Here is a 17,760-nt window from a genome sequence, read left to right on the forward strand (position 1 = left end):
CAGCTGCTTGTCCTGAAAACTCTCAATTAGATGGAGAAGTGTCATGGAACCTGTTGTCATACAGCATGCTGCTAGTGCTATGTGCTGTAAAATCCTGCTATAAAAATAAAAGACAATGCATGAGCGCATTTCATAACGGAAAATTATGTTAAGCTGTTGCTGGACTCACTACATGTGCTCACTAATCACCGTCAAGCCAGCCCTCTTCATGAACTTTGATGCTCAGGCCCTGCTGGCCTTGAAGTGTGTTCTCAGCATTCCTGTTTCCAAAGTGAAGACACAAGATTTCTCGTGATACTTTCGCGTGTCGCCAGCAGCAACCAGTCGTGTAGTTCGCTCACGTGTGAAAAACGTCAAACAGCATACGGACGCTTTCCAGTGCTTGCCAAACACCGGTGCTTGGTGTCACGTGTGAAAATTTGGCCACACTGCAGTTGCCACTGCCACACCACCTGTTGAGAAACTCCAAACTTGCATCTTGACGCACAGTTCTATTGTTTTTGCAGCATAGAGAGTGGCATTTGCAGCCCTCTTGAACGCTGCTGTGAACAAGCGGCAAAAGTTTTTTGGCCTAGAGCATTCATGATGATGAAGCACGATTCTAAAAGCACAACAATGGCACTTGGCCCAGCCCAGGTGCCGGTGAATCTATGCATAGCTTATCGGCCTACACTCACTTCATATGGCAGATAACAAAACTTTGGTCCAACAGCTCTGGCACGCACAGGGACAGTTTAAGGCAAAAAGTGGGGAGCTCTGCAAGGAGGGGAGGGAGGAATAGGGTTGCCAATGACAGATTTTAATTCCCATCCCCTTGTCAAACAGTCAAAAAAGAGAAGCTTTTCCATCAACTATCGGTGTCCCCTGAACAAATTGCTGCTGAGCTGCTGTTTGCCGTCAGGAGTGTTGCTGGTGATTGGAACAGTGGCTCTTATGGGAGTGTCGATCGTTGACGGAAGAGCCACTCTCCCTATCAGCAGTGGCACTCCTGATGACAAACAGCGCCTCGGTAAAAGATAAAAAAAAAAAGCTTTTCTTTTTTCCTCAGAGCATACGCGTGACTGGAAAGCAAACGTAATGTTGCAACCACGCCACAGTGCCCCTCATTTCTTGTTTGTCCTGCTGTGACTGGGGACTAGTTTTGGTTTTATTTTAAGTCGACCCCCCAACTTTGGATTTCCAAATTTATATAAAATAGGTCAACCTACAGTCGTGTTAATGTAGTACATAACACTTCTGTAACGATGTATAGTTGTCTGTCAAGAAGTTTTGGGTATTGGGCTTGCTGCGTCCCATCCGTAATTAAAGCAAGGATGAAAGGCTTCAAATCACAACATACAACAATATATTTGAAACTACGACTCATGTGGCAGGGTCGCCCCGGAACACGGGGCATCGAGGTGACGACTATGATCTTGGGCAGCAGCAATCGGCCAGCGCCGGTGGCAGTGTCTATTCTTCATGGCAGCCAAGGAACCTCTCCCCTGGGCAGGGCGCAGGCTGCCTCTTTTGAAACGTGCAGATGGGCCACGCGCACTGCCACTGCGCAGCACGTGACGCTATCTCTAGTTAGCCGGTGTGCGTGGTTCCCACAAAGTTTATATAAAACTCCAAAATGATTTACTGTTGCCATTGTCTGCTTGTTGCCTCATAGGCATGATTACACATTTGAGTTGTATACACTGACTTAATGATTGTCCAAGACTCTGGATTAACAGTGGTAGCTGATACTGTGAACAAAGTGCTAAATTATTCTATATTAAATAGTTTCATTTCTATTGTGAAGCCTACCTTGGAACATATTCAAGAGTGAATCTGTGAACCTCAGCATGGTGTATGTGCTTTGCCCGTCTTTTGCAGGATTGGGCACTTGGTGTGTTGCATACGAAGATAATTTGTGCTGTAACGCTCATGGGCCCTAACTGGTGGCTTAAGCGAGTCATTGATGAGGTAAGGTTTTCATTATTGAAGGGTATTTATTAACCTTTTTAAAGCATTATATTTTGAGTAACACGAATATTTATTTCAAAGAAGTTGTGATGCTCCTAAATTTCTGAATCTTGGATGAGACCAGCAGTAAGTAAAAGTATGTGAACCATCATCTGGACACGTCATTAGCCTAATGATGGGGATCTAATATTCTTAATCCTCTAATGAGCACATATTCTTTAAGTGTTGCGCAAACATTGTTTATTCAAAAGAAATGCTTCCAACAGTCCTCTTCAAATATTAAGAAATTTTGTGGCAGCCTTATGGTGTAGTATATTCGACAGTTAGTGTTTCCCACTGCTTGGTCTAATAATTCTTGGTGAATATGTATTTACTCAGATTTGATGCTTCAAGGGCACTGAAACACTGTCTGAACATATTAAAAGCTTGTGTTCTCTTTCCTTTCCTGATAACAAAAAGCTTCAAACTTTTCGGACCCATCCATGTTGGCTGCCACCAGAACAGTGATGTGGTCCTTGCTGTGCTTTCCTCCTGTGTGCTTCTTACCTTTTAAGCTGAGAGACTTTTTGGCAAGAAGCTTAAAAAAACGCCATTTCATTCACATTGAAGATGTTGCAGAGCTCATAATTTGTAAAGATATCTTTGTGTCAGCTGCTGTCAGTGAGTGTCAACATTTCTATCTACCGGAACATTTTCAAATGCTGTGTTGCGGAAAACAAGGCTGTGGAGCTTCTTGAAGCGGCTTAACCAGCCGTTGCTGAATTTCAAGTCCTCAATTCCCATCCGGAATGCGATATCTAGCTTTCTCCTCCAAAGTACGCCCGATCGCTGGAAGGTTGGAGCTTTGGGCGTGCTTGAACCACATCAAAAGTGCTTTCTCGAGGTCCTTGTGGTTGGCTCTACTCGTCCTTTTCCTATCAGGGGTGAAAGTACCACTGTTGTATGCCTTCTCAATCTTGCCATGATCATTCAGAATCCTCAGATGAGTGCACTTTGGGATGCCATGCCTTTTCACAATAGCCGTCTTCGGCTATTGTCTTTATCTTCAAGTGACTTGAATATGTGAAGCATGCTTCACGTCTACAAGAACTTTCATCTTGGCATTTAAATACAAGACATTATGAGGGCGTTTTCTAGTAGTGCCTTCCATATTGCATGCATGCAGAGAGTCACGCACATAAAGAGCAATGAACACAAGACATAGAATGGCACCCACACAAGGAAGTGCGCGACCACATACCGGATCAAATTGGATTGTGTTTTGAATATGGACATCAACAAAGGACATCAACAACATTACCACTTATGCACAGTTTCAGTTTCGTTTAACAGTGTTGCTTGCAAAATGGTGTTCCAATTGTTGAGCATGATGCAGCACTGATTTTATAGGAAATCAATTACTTGTTTTGAAACCATTTAATTTATTAAAGAAGTGTTTGCGTTTATGTGAGTATCGTTTAGCGTGCTTCCTGTTTGAAATGAAAAATGTACATTTATGATGTCGAAAAGGCTAAAAAAAGTATTTTAAATTTGCTCTTCTGGTCACAATTGACATTTGTCTGCTAGATGTTTCATTTTCGCCTAAACTCGTGAGACGGCACCTGGCATACTACGTGCACGCTTTTTCAAATACATACTATGTCCACAGTCCGTTGCATAGTCTAGGTGCCGTGGCCACCACAGAGTGCTGCTATGGGCTGCAGAAAGCCCTCACACCATCCTGTCATAGCTGACAACTGCGTGCTCTCATTGGTCTGTGTGGGTGATGCATCTCCAAGCATGTGATAACGCGAGGTAGCCCGAGTAACCCCAAGCTACTGGGTCACACGTGCCAGAACTAGAAGTAGCTGCCAGAACCTTCAAAGAAAAAAAAAGCAAGGGAAAACTCCCATGGCTGCACATGACGCACATGACTTTAGGCAAGGCTTTTCCCCCTTGCCATCCCTTTAGGTGGCACAGCCACTTTTGCAATATCTCAAGAGACCAGTCCCGGACATGTTTGGCCATCTACAGATCACGGCGGTTTGGCACTGTGCGTCTTGTACTAAGATGGTGGGCCAGAAACGTAGCTGTCTGTAGACGATGATGCGCCTGGTGTCTGTCTCCTGAAATCTTAACATAAATTGCAGTGTTGCTGAAAGGAACTCTTTCAGGATACCATGCCTATGTAGCTGCCAGTGTGTTCGTGGGGATGAAAGGGGAGAAAAAGGTGCTTGGCGCATGTGAGAACTACCTGTAACTCTGCTTGTACTTGGAAGGATTCGAAAACTCGAACCTCATTATAACGAAGTCACATTTGCCACAAAAATAACATTGTTATATACAGAAATTCGTTATAAACATTTATTTGTAGCACTGTAGCTATGACAAGACTATTCTTCATTTACTTCGTTATAACCGATAATTCGTTATATCCGTGTTCGTTATATCGAGGTTTGAGTGTAATCCTATAGCGAGATCATTTTATGATTACTTAGAAGTGTGTTTCGGGGCCGCTTTAAAAGTAATTCTTGCCGTATGCATGCGCCTGAATATTAGCTGGCTTTAGTTTTGCAGCATATGTAATAAAGTAGTAATTATGGAATTATGATTAGTTATTTTAATAATAAACTTGCAAATGAATCATTTTCCCCCATATTATATTTGGCAGTGCTATAATATGTTGTAAAAAATACCTGCTGCATTGTCTTTAAGTACACTGGATCATTATTGAAACACCTGGTATTCTTCAGCTCTTTGTTTCTGGCCCTCATTTATGGAGGGACCTTGCTTTAGAAACATATTTCTATGTTGTAGCGCATTTTTTTTTAACTTACACAGCTTATGTATATTTTTGTCCTGATTTCAAATATGCAATTATTTTTCTGGTACAATTTTTCTGGTTTGTTAGGAGCAAGACGACTTCTTTTTAAACTGTGGGAGTTGCAAAGCAAGTCAGCATATTGCAATAATCTGGAATGAAAACTGCATGCAGTAAAACAAGAATGCGTACTCTAAGCTCATTTAAACAGAAGTTATGGCATGTTGAACTTTCGTGAGCAAAATCCCAGCTTGACACCAGCTCCCTCAGAAATGTTCATCATGCCATAACTTTTGTTCAAGTGGGTTTATACCATCAATTTTTGTTTCATTGCACATAATACTCATTGCAGATTATATTGTGATAGTATGTTGATTTGCTTTGTAACTCTCATGGTTCAGAAGATCTTGCTCCGAAATATGCAATAAGTATTTGCAATAAGTATAAAAATACATAAGCTGTGAAAGTTTAATAAAAATCTGCTGAAAAAAAAAGTTTCTGGTTCATTACCAAAACAGATTCTGGTTCATTACCAAGATTAGCATTGTTACTGTTGTTATATGACCCGAAACTTGTGAGAAGCCCTGAACTGAATACAGTGATTTTTGCTTAGATCGACTAGTGAGGTGTGCCAAATTACTTCAAATTGTCCAGCGTTCAAAGTGGAAGAAAAGTAGAAAAATGAATCGTCATATTTTGGGACGGGGTTTCACAAAAGGGTTTGGCAAATTGATTGATGCCAAGTCAGTACATGGTCAACAATCAGGTTTCTTGAATAGTTGTCTTACAAAGGAAGTAGTGTGTCTAAATGTAGTACACTTAGTTGGACAATGTGTGTTCCATTGTGCAGATGTACCAGGATGGTGTGCGACAGTTGAACCTGCGCCTGGTAGTTATGGATCTGGTTGTTCCTGTGGTGGTGGTGCTGGGCCTTGCTCTGGCTGTACCATACCTACTGGCCACCAGCTTGGTGCCCGCATTTGGTCAGTTGGCCTCGCCGGTTATTCTGCTATCAAGGACAGTGTGCTTCACATGCGCTACTACTCTTTACTTTGCTAGGTTGCACCTTTTTGATGTTAACATGAGAGCTGTGCACTTTCCTTTCTTGGGGCAGCATTGTGCTGTAGCAGGAAGCTTCGTATAGTATCCATTTATTTCTATGTGATGGTTTCACTTTGAGATATTAACTCTGGAAAGAAACCAAAGTAAAGTGAAATGTGGAGAAATATGAAAGGTAGCAGTAATTGGCACCAGGTAGCGCATGGCAGGTGATGTGAAGATAAGTAGAGCAGAAGCAGAGCCATTTTTCAGTGAAGCCATCTTGCGGTTTACAGGCACATTAAGTTCAGTAAGCAAAAGCTGTAGTACTTGTGAAGAACTAGTTTGCAGGAACAGTAACCCAGGCTGCAACTCTACTACTATTTATACACATTATAGGAAGGCTTAATCGGTGCCATCAAAGAGCTATGCGGAAAACTTTTCCAGTGAGACTGCCATCTTCTCGGGGACTATTTTTCCCCAATTAACTTACCTATGTACCCCTCTCCTAAAAATTCTGTCTGTCTCGGCTAGGGCGTTGTACTAGTTGAATTCTGGGACGAGCATTTTGGGCTTCATTAGTCTTAAGTACAGTAGAATCCTAAACGGAACCTCAAGGGACCGGAGTTAACAGGAGTTCCATTTACGGAGGAAGATGTGAGGGGGTGCAGCACACTGTCGTATACACTCTTAACAATCCAAACAAGACAGAAGTTTAGGAGACTGTGAAGGCTTGAAGTGATGAAAAATTGTTGGACAGGGAATGTCACTGGAGCCAACGTTTCGACTAGGGTACTTGTCTTTGCCTTGATGAAGATAAGCCCTGTTGTCGAAACGTTGGCTCCAGCGACATTCCCTGTTGTAGGTCTTTTCATCCTTTTAATAATGTTCGATATGTTAAAGGAGTGGTGACAGAAAATTTGTGAACCTCTGTTTTTTGCTCTTAATAAGTGGCTACCGAATCGTTAATAGTGGCAACGAAACTAATTTGCCACAGTGCGAGACGAATGTTTAAATTATATGCTCGTATGTTACGACCGGAGGCAGTTTCGATTTCGAAGAGCGCTCGGTGGCTCCGTGACGTAGTCGGCCTACTCGTAAACAAATACTATCAGGTGACCGCGAGAGCTAGTGACGTCACTGGCCAGCTTCTGCCATGTTGTCAGCGCTGCTGTTTCATCTGCTGTAGAGTGCCTCGATGCGCGCGCCCCCGCGTGCAGGCATCAAGGCACACTGCTGTGTTGAGCGTTGCAAGTGCTTGTTTCCTCAATCGTCAAACAATGTTGCTTATCTAGTGCGGTGATGTACGAAAGAGCTGGGAGGAGTGTAAAAATCAGTCAGAAAAGCTCGATTCACTACGCGAATCTCGCTGGTGGCTGCGATTTTGTTCTTGTCGTTGTCGTCCAACTGAGCCAACATTTTCCGTGAGGCTTGGAGCAGCCACAGCACTAGACGTGCTGAAACATTTTCACTTCGATCATTTGTAAAGTAGCAGGTTGAGAAGTGACGAAGGAAGCAGTGAAATCACAACATTGGCGCTCTGTAACAGTGTTTACGTGTAACATGCAAGTGACATGATGTACGCTTTAGTGACTCGTATTTATATTGGGCAACGCAGCGTTCTCAAGGCATACCAATCCCACATATGCACGTCGGAACGCTGAAGCATTTATCTTTCCACTACGCAATACGATCCCGGCAGGGGAGGGCTTTAGTTTGTCTGTAGACGTTTGCAGATACCTGGTTACCGGAGCTGTTGACTGCTGCAGCAGCCACAGAGCCGGTAGCGACATCTTGTGGCATTTTGTCCAACTACAATAATTTTTTTTCTGTTGTCTCCGTAGCATTGCTGTTCTTATCGCAAAAAAAAAAGCAATGAGAATACTGTGAGTTGCTAATTATCTCACTGCCAATGCTTTACACAGAGTCAGTAAGCGGGTCAGTCGCTGCAGTGTTATTTTGTAGGTCTCTGGTTATACTATGCATCATCAGGTGTCGCCATCAGCGTTGTCCGTCTCGTACACACCTCCAATAACCTGGCCAGAACTCGTGACATACGTTCTTTACAAAAAGGCCTCGCTCGATGACATCATCGCTTTTTGCTTCTATATTCGATTCGGCACTTTCACGAACTTCTAAACTAAATTAAAATACTTTTTAGGCTGTATTTGTGGCTGATATTGTACAGATGGTGCCTATATGGACCCATTAGTGTGATGCAACAGCCAAATTGTGTCCGAATTTTTGTGTCGCCACTCCTTTAAGCATAAAGAAGTGAATTAAGCTGCTAGGTTTCTCTAAGGTATGGGGTATGTTTGAAGGCCATTTGATTTTAGGCTTCAGTAGTTTGGTGTTCAAGGAGGCGCTGGTAATGTATTGTATAATCTAACTACTACCGATGTTCAAATAACACATAGTTATGCAGGGGCAGTCTGAAGGATCAAGCAACGCATTGTGAAGAGTAGAAAATTTCAGTTGCCTGTATTCTCTTTTTTTATATATGGGGTGCTGCCGCGAAGCTGTCGATGTCTGTACATGCTGTATATTAAAATATATCATAATTTTGACTGCTAAAGGCTTTAATAAGAATGGCTTGCTTTTATGTATACTGTATGTATATCCTATAAACAAATTGGTTGCAATTCATTACTTTACCAGTCTCACCATGTTTTCATCTCTTAAAACGTGTAGCGCTGCAGTAGCACACTTCTTTCATTCAGTAAACATGATACTACAGATACATCTGGTAACATCTTTCATTATTGTCATTGCTACATTGCCCCAGACAATTCAAAGCAGTTTATCATTTAGAAGCTCCTTAGTTGTTCAGACGTCTAAATTGTGAATGGTCAGTGTACATAAGCTTAATTTCTTCTTACACTGGATGGACTCTGTGCAAGGGTTGCATTTGATCTTTTTTAAAAAGTGTGAAAATAGTCTATATTTGAATCAATATTTGAATCCCCCCCTTTTTTTCATATTTTTATTCATATTCAATTAAATGAGAAAAATTCACTACTTTTGCACCCCTATATTTTGCTTATCACAACATGGCAAGGATCTTTCAGGAGCATCTGGCCAGCAGCAAGATGTGTAAGAAAGGCTCTTAAAAGGATGGTGAATCATTGACTTGAAGTGCATATTAAAAAAATGTGCTGCGTACCTGAAAAATATTGGTACATATTCAGAGCTGGGTAGACCCCCATTTGTTTCAAATAAAAACTCTGCTGAGTCATTTGTTCAAAGCAAGAAGTCTATCCAGCATTTTTCAACCTGTAAAGTAATCTCGCAACACTACATGGAAATATAGTATTACAGTTGACCTTTTATGGAGTATAAAAGGTTAAATGCATGTTCATCACATTCAACTAAGCTGTTCTTCCTGTCATGGCAAAACTTAAGAGCATCCGCTGAGTTGGCACAGTGGCCCTGACTTTCTGCTACTAAGCGTGAGATCGAAGATTTGATACCTATATGTGCTGGTTGTATTTCAGTAAAGGTGGAATGTACATGCTAAATAACCTCATATTCAACTGTGCAGTTTTGGAATGTTAGAAATTAGAGCTGTGCGAATAGCAAAATTTTGGGTGCAAAGCGAATTCGAATATTGAAGTGTGAGTGCGAATCGAATTGAATATTTTTCTAATATTTCTAGAATATTTTTCGAATACTTCGAAGCGAAATTGCAGAAAAAAAAAAGTGAGAGAGGATTCCTAAGCATATTCTTACGAGATAGCAACGTGAAAGTGTTTCTTTTCGCTAGGTTGATGAAGCACTGGCGGGGTGGTGTTTCATAGTTGTCTTATCAACGATGAGGCAATGTAGAGGCCGAATTGTATTTATGTGCATGATTTGGTGCAACCAAAGTGTTGCCGACAACACTTTGCACGGGATAGGCAAAGATGCCATTTCCTCAGCCTCTCCTCCTCTTTCAACTTCTGTGGAAGCCCAACTGATGTGGCGGATAAGGGTGTGCTCCCTTCAAGTCCGGAGTTTCAAATCTGCCTCGTAGACGTCAATATATAAGAACATCTGAAATTTTCGATGCTAAAAAGCTTCGGCTTCCGATTTTTCGGACTTCCTGCGCAAATTTCAGGTCCAAAACAGCCTTAATTGGGCCCCCACCTCTGCCACATCTTTCATCTCCATGTTGGAACCAGCGTTTTCTTGAGTTAAAACATTTGCGACCGTAGCAGAGCTTGAAAGGCAGCTTTGCCGCAATACCGGGGTGTGGTGAGGAGAAGCATATTGAAAATCTATGGACCACTTCCAATCAGACGTTGACTGTCTTGGCAAATTCGACCGTAACGGAACTTGAAAGGCAGCTTTGCCACGATACGATTGTGTAATGAGGTGAAGCATATTGAAAATTTGAAGGGGTCACTTTCAATCGGACGTTGACTGTATTTGTTTTTGGGATGTTCGAATAGTTCGAATAGTAAAATGCCAGTGCGAATTGAATCGAATAGCAAATACTATTCGAAAAATATTAACTTTCGAATATTCGCACACCCCTATTAGAAATTTAATCTTAATATGGGAGTGAAAACTACAAATTAACCATATGCCAATCTTTAAAATTTCTTTTATCTCACCGTATTCCTCCTTTTTCTTTTTATAGAGTGTGTGTTGGTGTTTGTGACAATCTGAACAGTTAGGGGTGATTTTTTTATGAAAGACAAACTTTTAATAAACAGTACTAGGGATCGGGCAGTGAAGCAAAGTTACATTTCTAATTCATATCATCCTTTATTGCTGTTCCATGAAGCTATTGCTTTTAAAAGTCATATTGCATACCTAAACCAAACGTCACTTTAGACTGTCTTGTCACAGGGCAGTTCCGTGAGATCTCTCACTTTGAGGTCGGAAAAATTTAACCTTTGACTGTGTACTTGTGCTTTATTAAAAAAAAAAATTATTGGCTGTCTCTCTTTGCGCTCTGCAACTTCTCCATTAAAAGTTTTGTAATTAAAGGAGTACTGACACGATTTTGAACTGCAGCAAAACGGACGTTTTTGGTTTCCTTGGCATGTAGTGTTAACGCTCTCCCCACACTGCATCCGGAAAACACGTATAAATATTTAAGTTTGATTTTAAAGTTTTCATCTCCCAGCATCTGCAAGGCAGCTTCACCGCATGGAGAGCCCTATGACGTTTCAAGTGAGCTCACTTGGTTTGCGAAGTCTGGGTTCTGCATGCAGCCTAAATCACAGAAATCGCTGTCGGAGGCACTGGACGACAGTTCACTCATCATGAACCACGTTCGACTGACAGCAAAGGACAGCAGGTGCATATTTCGTGGGTTGCAGTCTGCCCGTGACGTCACGGGCAGACTTGACACGTCACTATGAAGCCGCCCTCTCGAAACAGAAACCGAAACTGCTGGTTGAAAGAAGCGGTATTAAAAATATATGCAATGCGTCCCCAGGCACCAAGACACTCTTTTTAGGGTTCTCGACACCCGTGCTTTCATTTAGAGCAACAACCCGAAAAATTTTAAAATTCATGTCAGTACTCCTTTAAATAGGTAGTAGCTCAAAATTCAGGTTATTACTTTGTGTTAATTGTCTGTGGTTGGTTATTGAGTCTATAGTTGGTTATTGAGTTTGCACTTATATACACCTACTTTCAGGTGTATATAAGTACAGGTGTATACTGTCAAATTGAAGCGAACGTTCTCTGTTTTGTAGGCAGCAGCATGGAGACACAAAATTTGGTTCTGCGACGGATCTACCCTTCTCTGCTGGCACTTTGTGCCTTTATGGCATTCATGGTGTTTCAAGTGCGCCAGTTCTGTCGACTATATGAGCACATCAAGAATGATAAGTAAGTAACAATGATAACAAAGCACTTGTGCAGTAGTTCGCTTGTGCAGCATATTGTGAAAATTTAAAAGCGTAATAAAACGTTAACTTATGGGGTGTAAATTGCTATCTTGTTCATTTCTTTTTTGTTTATTGTTATAGTCAGTTCACCACAGGTTAAGTTGTCGCAGTTTAATTCTACTACACAAGAAATAAACTATGCCTCTGTTGATGTTCTTAAACTTCCCCCAATTATGTCAAGCATTACTTTTATTATACATATATAGGTGAAGGCGGTCAGCAATTCTGTTTCGTTCAAGCTTTACCCTACAAGGTTTTCTGTTCGGCCAAGGCAGTGGCTGTGAATTAGTTGTGGCTGTACTTATGTGTGTGGTGTTCTGGATACACAGGTACCTTGTAGGCCGGCGGCTAGTCAACTATGAGCACAGGAGGCCTGCGTCGAGCTTTGCAACCACATCTCAGCTGACAGCTTCCTCTTAGGACCTGCTGGCCCATGTGTACATAAATGTCCCACGCACTGGACTTGCCTGATGTGGTAGTGCGTGTGTGCCCAAGCTGGATGGATCCTGGCTTCTTGGCGCTACCAAAAGCTGCTCTGTCTGTCAGAACTGCATTTCTCGTGTTGTATAGTCGACATTTTAAAGGCTGGGCTGGCTTCTCCAATGGCACTGGCTGAACCAGTGATGGAAGGCTGCTTCGCGAGAGCAGTGATATACTACAAACGTTAAGGCACCCTAAGGGTTACTTGAGCAAGTTCATGGTTATGATGTCTGACCATGAAAGGTTGGCACATTGTCAACACATGGCTGGCCTGTTGATTGCAGAGAAAGATGCGCGCTTCAAACTGATGTGATTGCCCATGATCGAACAAGGGTCACCAGCCGTACTGCCAGTCATGATAATCTAGATGGTACCAGCTCTGTAAGTGCCCTCTGAGAACTGCTGGTTCAGACCACATTGCTGGGAGAAGTTCTTGCCGCATAGGTGTCACTGTGGAGGTGAGGAAAAGATCAGGTTGGCAAGTGCAAACTTTGTGTGCAAGTGTTTTTCACAGGTGCTTGCAACCAAAGGTGATGCTGCTGTTTTTGAGTAAAGTGGAGTACTATGTACAGGGCAGAAAGTGTTCATTCAAGCTGTTGCATGTTCTCCTGTTGTACGAGAATAGGTGGGATGCCAGAGGTGCTTTTTCCTTTTCTCAGCTGCATCTATGATTAAGTGTGAAAAATATTCTTTTTGGCATCCTGGTATGCTTAAGTAATGTGTGTGGCAATTTTGCAGCTCTGGAATATATTTTAAATCACTTGCATGTAATCTTTGAGTGATGTGTGATAAAGCACTTGGCAGATATTTTTAATTTTTATTGTTGGCATGGGGGCAAGTTGGCACCATTTTTTTTTTTTGCTTTTGTAGCTTAACTTTCCACATTGGTGTTGAAATTTCCATTGTAACCATAAGAACTGGGCCTGCTTTGAATGAACATAGCTGTATGTCCTCTGTGTAGAGCTTTCTGGTGATCTTGTACCTTTCGTTGTAGACCCCACATTCCAAATACTAATCATGGAAGCTTTGTACAGACCAAAGCTTGTTTGCTCAGAAGTTAGTGAGAGTTGCAGTTTTTATCGCAAATTTTGAAATGGATTTGTATTCTGCTCCTTGATCTGTTTCAAAACTGTACAATGGTGAGCTCTGTGTTGTTTTCTTTTGTATAGGTTGCATAGGAGCTGCAGTTATGACTGCACATTGTATATTATGTTGAAAAGACTGATTGATTTTGCTTTATGATCAGACATGAAATTGCATTGTATTCAATACAAAATGTAAAAAAAGGGAAAGTTGTGTACATTATAGCTTTGTTAGCTGAACTTTCATGTCTGATGTGACTGGCTTGAAACAGTGTACCTTGAATGTAAGGGCTTGCTTTCCCATCTGTGGAGAAACATCTCTTTGGTTGTCTTAGAGTCATTAAGGTGGTGAAGTTCAGGTGGCATATTTAGGTCAATAAAAGCTGAAAGGTGAAATTATTTTCGAAAACAAATTTGCGTGTCTGACTCATTGATTTATACCCTTGGCCATTGTGATGCTCGTGCAGACTGTCATATTTATGAAATCAAATTACTACTTTTGGGATTTCTATAAGAGTGTTAATGTTTGATGTAGTTCTCATGTGGAAAACAATTTGCAGTGGTGTGCGTATTAAAGAGTATATATACAGTCATTTAATATATACCGTCCATCTCGTGGTGTCCGTCAGGTAGTGCCTGAAAACTAACATTTTTCATCTTTGGATGTGCTGTGTTCTACTGTTCCTGTGTTCCAAATGTTGCAAATGCTCAGAATTTCTCCACTTTATTTCTTTCACGTGGATAATTGACATTTAATACTATTTCGCTATGTGTGCTAGCACTCTGCTCATCCTAAACGTTGCATTGGAGCACTTGATTCTATTCACATGTGGCATGTGTTGCCAAACACCACTGGGCAAGAAAGCGAAACAGCGCTCGCCCGGGAGTCCCCAAAAAATCATGGCGCCCTGTGTTTTGCGAGTCCCGCAGACACTGTAAAGCGTGCTCTCCACATAAGCCTAGGTCCCTAGATTTTTCAAGAAATCTAGGGACTTAACATAGGCTTACCCAGGGGTGAGACAGCTGCGCATATTGCGCATTTTTGATACGATTCCGTTTTCCTGCGCCAAGCTGCTCCGAAAGCATAAAAATTGAAAAAATTGCGCCGAACTGCGCCGAAACGACCCCGCAAGCAAGAATTTTCAAGCCTGCATCAGTTTCAGCATGGGAAAACTTAACTTTAGAAGCAGCGCCAGCGATACGTTCGCAGAACATGTTAACGCGCCCAAGCGTGTCCTTCTACGCGCCTTTGTAATGGAGGCTTCCATAGTGCTGTGGTAATCGCCTCTGAGTGGTTGTAAATACAGTCAACTGCCGATTTTTCGGACTCCCTAGGGACCGCGAAATCGTCCGAAAAATCGGGCAGTCCGAAAAAACAAATTCATGCACAGCCACGTCCGAAATAGCTTTAATGCCTCCCAGTACAATTATTAGGCATTTTAGTGCGCGCCCAGGCTCTCGCAAATACATTCAGTACCTGCCGCGAACCCCGCTTAACTACGTATACGTGCCAACCGCCACTTTTACATCTCGTGATGAGCGCCGCTGATAACAGCAAAGCGCGGAATAGATTACGGCTATCTCGCATGAAGCGTTTCTAAACGATGACGCGGAACACAAAGACTGTGGCGGAAGAGCGGACGACTCGTCCGGCATTCCCCGATGCGTGTGCGCATATAGACGTCAGACCAGTCAGACTAGTTTCCGAGATGTGTGGCGCCACCTGTCGGAGAAGTATTGAGTAGTGCATAGACCGACTCAGATGTTCTCTGCCGACTCTCTCGCACAGTTTGCTATGGGACCAGGTGCAACTAGCGAGTGCGAAACAACGATTGAGCTTAATATCGCGTGTGTTTGCGCATTTAGCACTCAGAACGAGAGCTGTGAATTGCTCTCCGCTAGTCAGACGCGCCACCGTACCGTCGTAAAGTGCTTGCTGGATCACTCGCCAGAACGACGGCGAAAACAGCAGCAGACGAGACCCCTCCGCACGCTACGAAGAAACTCCGCAAAAGACGCACTGTTGCGTTGTGAATTGCCACGGACGTAAAAGACGGAATAACAACGTTCAGTTTTACCGATTTACATAGTTGTCGTACGAAGAAGAAAGGCGAGAGCGCTGGATACGGGCCGTTGCGAGCGTGTTGGGTAAGCGAAGTACCCGCGTTCTCCACAGCCGGAGCATGATTGTGTGGCTCTGCTGTTGTTTTGCGTTGCCCTGATGCAAAACCGTGGTAACCTTGACTATGAAGCTCAGCAGAGGCTCTGACCGCGGTGCTTGTCGTGTAACACGAAGTGAGCAGCTAGAGGCAGACTGGAGACGCGTGATACGCACACCGCGACGAGTTGGTCGTCACAACACAGCATCGCGGACGTATGTACGTTTTGAAGGCTCAGATTACTGGTTCTAACTAGCTAACACCACGTGCGTCATACAAGTAAATCGCAGAATTGTGACCCCCTTCAGGTTTGTTTCGCCCGTGTCCTCCGCGGTTGCCGTAGCTATCTCGGAGGCCACGGTTTTGCCTTTGGTTGTACCCCGCGAAAGTGGACACGCACGTATCCCCATTTGCAGTACATATAAACGGAAGACGACCATCAAGAGACCATTTGAAGATGCGTAATAAAACACTCCAATGCACAGGGAGCGAGAGATGAATTAAGGGAGAATACAACTGAAAAGGCGAAAATCGCCGGAGCCATTCGCCCCTGATGAACCGAGTTTTCTACCACTGATCGTAGGATGCATAGCTAAGTAAATTGATCGTGTATGTAGGTAGTTTATCGCTGTGGCATACGTATATACCCGATTTTAACGCATTTACGCTCTAGAGAACGGATGTCGGAGGGCTTGCCTCGAACTCGGTGTCGTATGATGCTCGCTTGTACTTGCGAGTTGCAGCGCGCGGGAATAACTAAAACTTATTTTGCATTGTACTCGCAGTTCGCTTTGATCAGCTTCCTTTGTTTCTGAAGCGTGGATTGGCGGAAGAAGCTTTCCAGGTCCTTGATTTTCAGGAAACCGCGCCTCGACACCAACGAAAGAGGAGGGTTATATTGCGGTCTATGCACATTCGCTTGCGGGCGGCTCTCTTTGCACTACCCAGTTAGTGCCAGGGCTACGATGAGGGCACTGGTGGCGGTGTTTTTCGCAGCGCCGCCTGGGCAGAGTCTGACGTCTATGCGCACACACATCGCCGAATCGCCGCTGATACGCAGCATTTGCTGCCGTATCAAGCCGATCGTTTCTAGTTGTGTGCAGTACATCGCCAACTAAACTGACGCCGTCACTTTACTGTTGCTGTATCGTACGCACACATTTATCATGAACGGGTTCGTGATGCGCACTCGCACACGGGCGAGGCAATGGCGAGCTGGTTTCGTCCGCGAAGGCAACGCGTCTATGCGGCGCACTTAGCGGTCTCGCACAAAGAGGCAGCAGGAATGGCGGCGCGGCGCATTTGGGCTCTCGCCTATTAAATGCGTGCAGTACGCATGCAACTGCGCTAGGCCACGTGCACTACCGAGCAGTTAACTGAAGATGCATGCTTATCGTAAGGGTTGTCAGCGATTAAGTCGTACCGGAGCGTTTGCCAGCTGCCGCCATCACGCCTCCGTGCATTTCCGCTGCTTATCCGTAACACCGCCGCACGGCGCCGCGATAGCCGCCCCTTTGAATTTCTGGTCTGCTTCACCCCATAACGCTTCGGCATTGCGGCAAAGCTGACTTTCGGACTCTGCTACTGTCGCACACAGATCGACTTGCGTACGCGCTGGTTCAAACCTAAGAGATGATTGACGCGGCAGAGGTGAGGGCTCCAAATAATGCCTTTCGGACCCACAAATCGGACAGAAAGTCCGAAAAATCGGACACCGAAGAGTTTCAGCGTCCGAAATTTCGGACGTTCTTATACATTGACGTCTATGGGGCTGGTGACGGTGCCGCGATAGTGTCCGAATTTTCGTGCATGTCCGGAAAATCGGGCGTCCGAAAAATCGGCAGTTGACTTATATGTGACCCCCCCTCCCACCCATGCGTTCACCGGTGGCCGCCATACCGCTTTTGTTCTGTCCTGATGTTACACGGGAAGGCATCGCCGCAATCGCGTGCTAGTAAGAATCGTTCATTGGCCATTCAAAGACCTACTGCTATGTGACTACAATTCTTGTGCAATCAGTTTTTTTTATTATTTGAAAAATGTGATGTTTTTTTCTTTTTTTATTTTCAAATGTAAAGTGAACCTAGTTAAAAACTTTTTTCATCTATTTCATATGTTGTTACCCGGGTTATATAAATTGCGTAGTTTGTAAAAAGGTAGTGTAGTTCATACCTGGCAATAATCTGTTAAAGAAAAGCTTTCTCCAAAGGCTCTTTGAACGTTATGTGTATTCTAAGCCGATTAAAATGTGCGTTTCTTCCTCCAAGTTGCTACAAATTTGTTTTTTTCAAGCTCCAAAAACGACATAATAAATGCCACTAACTGCTCCCAAACAAGGTTCTCCTGCTCCTAAATTGAAATTTTGC

The 17,760-nt window shown here is 43.3% G+C and overlaps 1 protein-coding gene across 1 annotated transcript in view; it reads left to right on the forward strand.

Annotated features, from left to right (window-relative positions):
• Window positions 1–13,648, forward strand: part of LOC119373804 (E3 ubiquitin-protein ligase MARCHF6) — a 78,829-nt gene extending 65,181 nt beyond the window's left edge. Inside the window, exons 19-22 of the mRNA XM_037643862.1 lie at window positions 1,861–1,950; window positions 5,601–5,733; window positions 11,479–11,614; window positions 12,003–13,648. Of these exons, the coding sequence (XP_037499790.1) occupies window positions 1,861–1,950; window positions 5,601–5,733; window positions 11,479–11,614; window positions 12,003–12,093 (450 nt within the window). The 3' untranslated portion in view covers window positions 12,094–13,648. The remainder of the gene's footprint in view (window positions 1–1,860; window positions 1,951–5,600; window positions 5,734–11,478; window positions 11,615–12,002) is intronic.
• Window positions 13,649–17,760: the final 4,112 nt, after the last annotated feature.

The sequence above is a fragment of the Rhipicephalus sanguineus genome, chromosome 1 (assembly GCF_013339695.2).
Source record: "Rhipicephalus sanguineus isolate Rsan-2018 chromosome 1, BIME_Rsan_1.4, whole genome shotgun sequence".
NCBI lineage: Eukaryota > Metazoa > Arthropoda > Arachnida > Ixodida > Ixodidae > Rhipicephalus > Rhipicephalus sanguineus.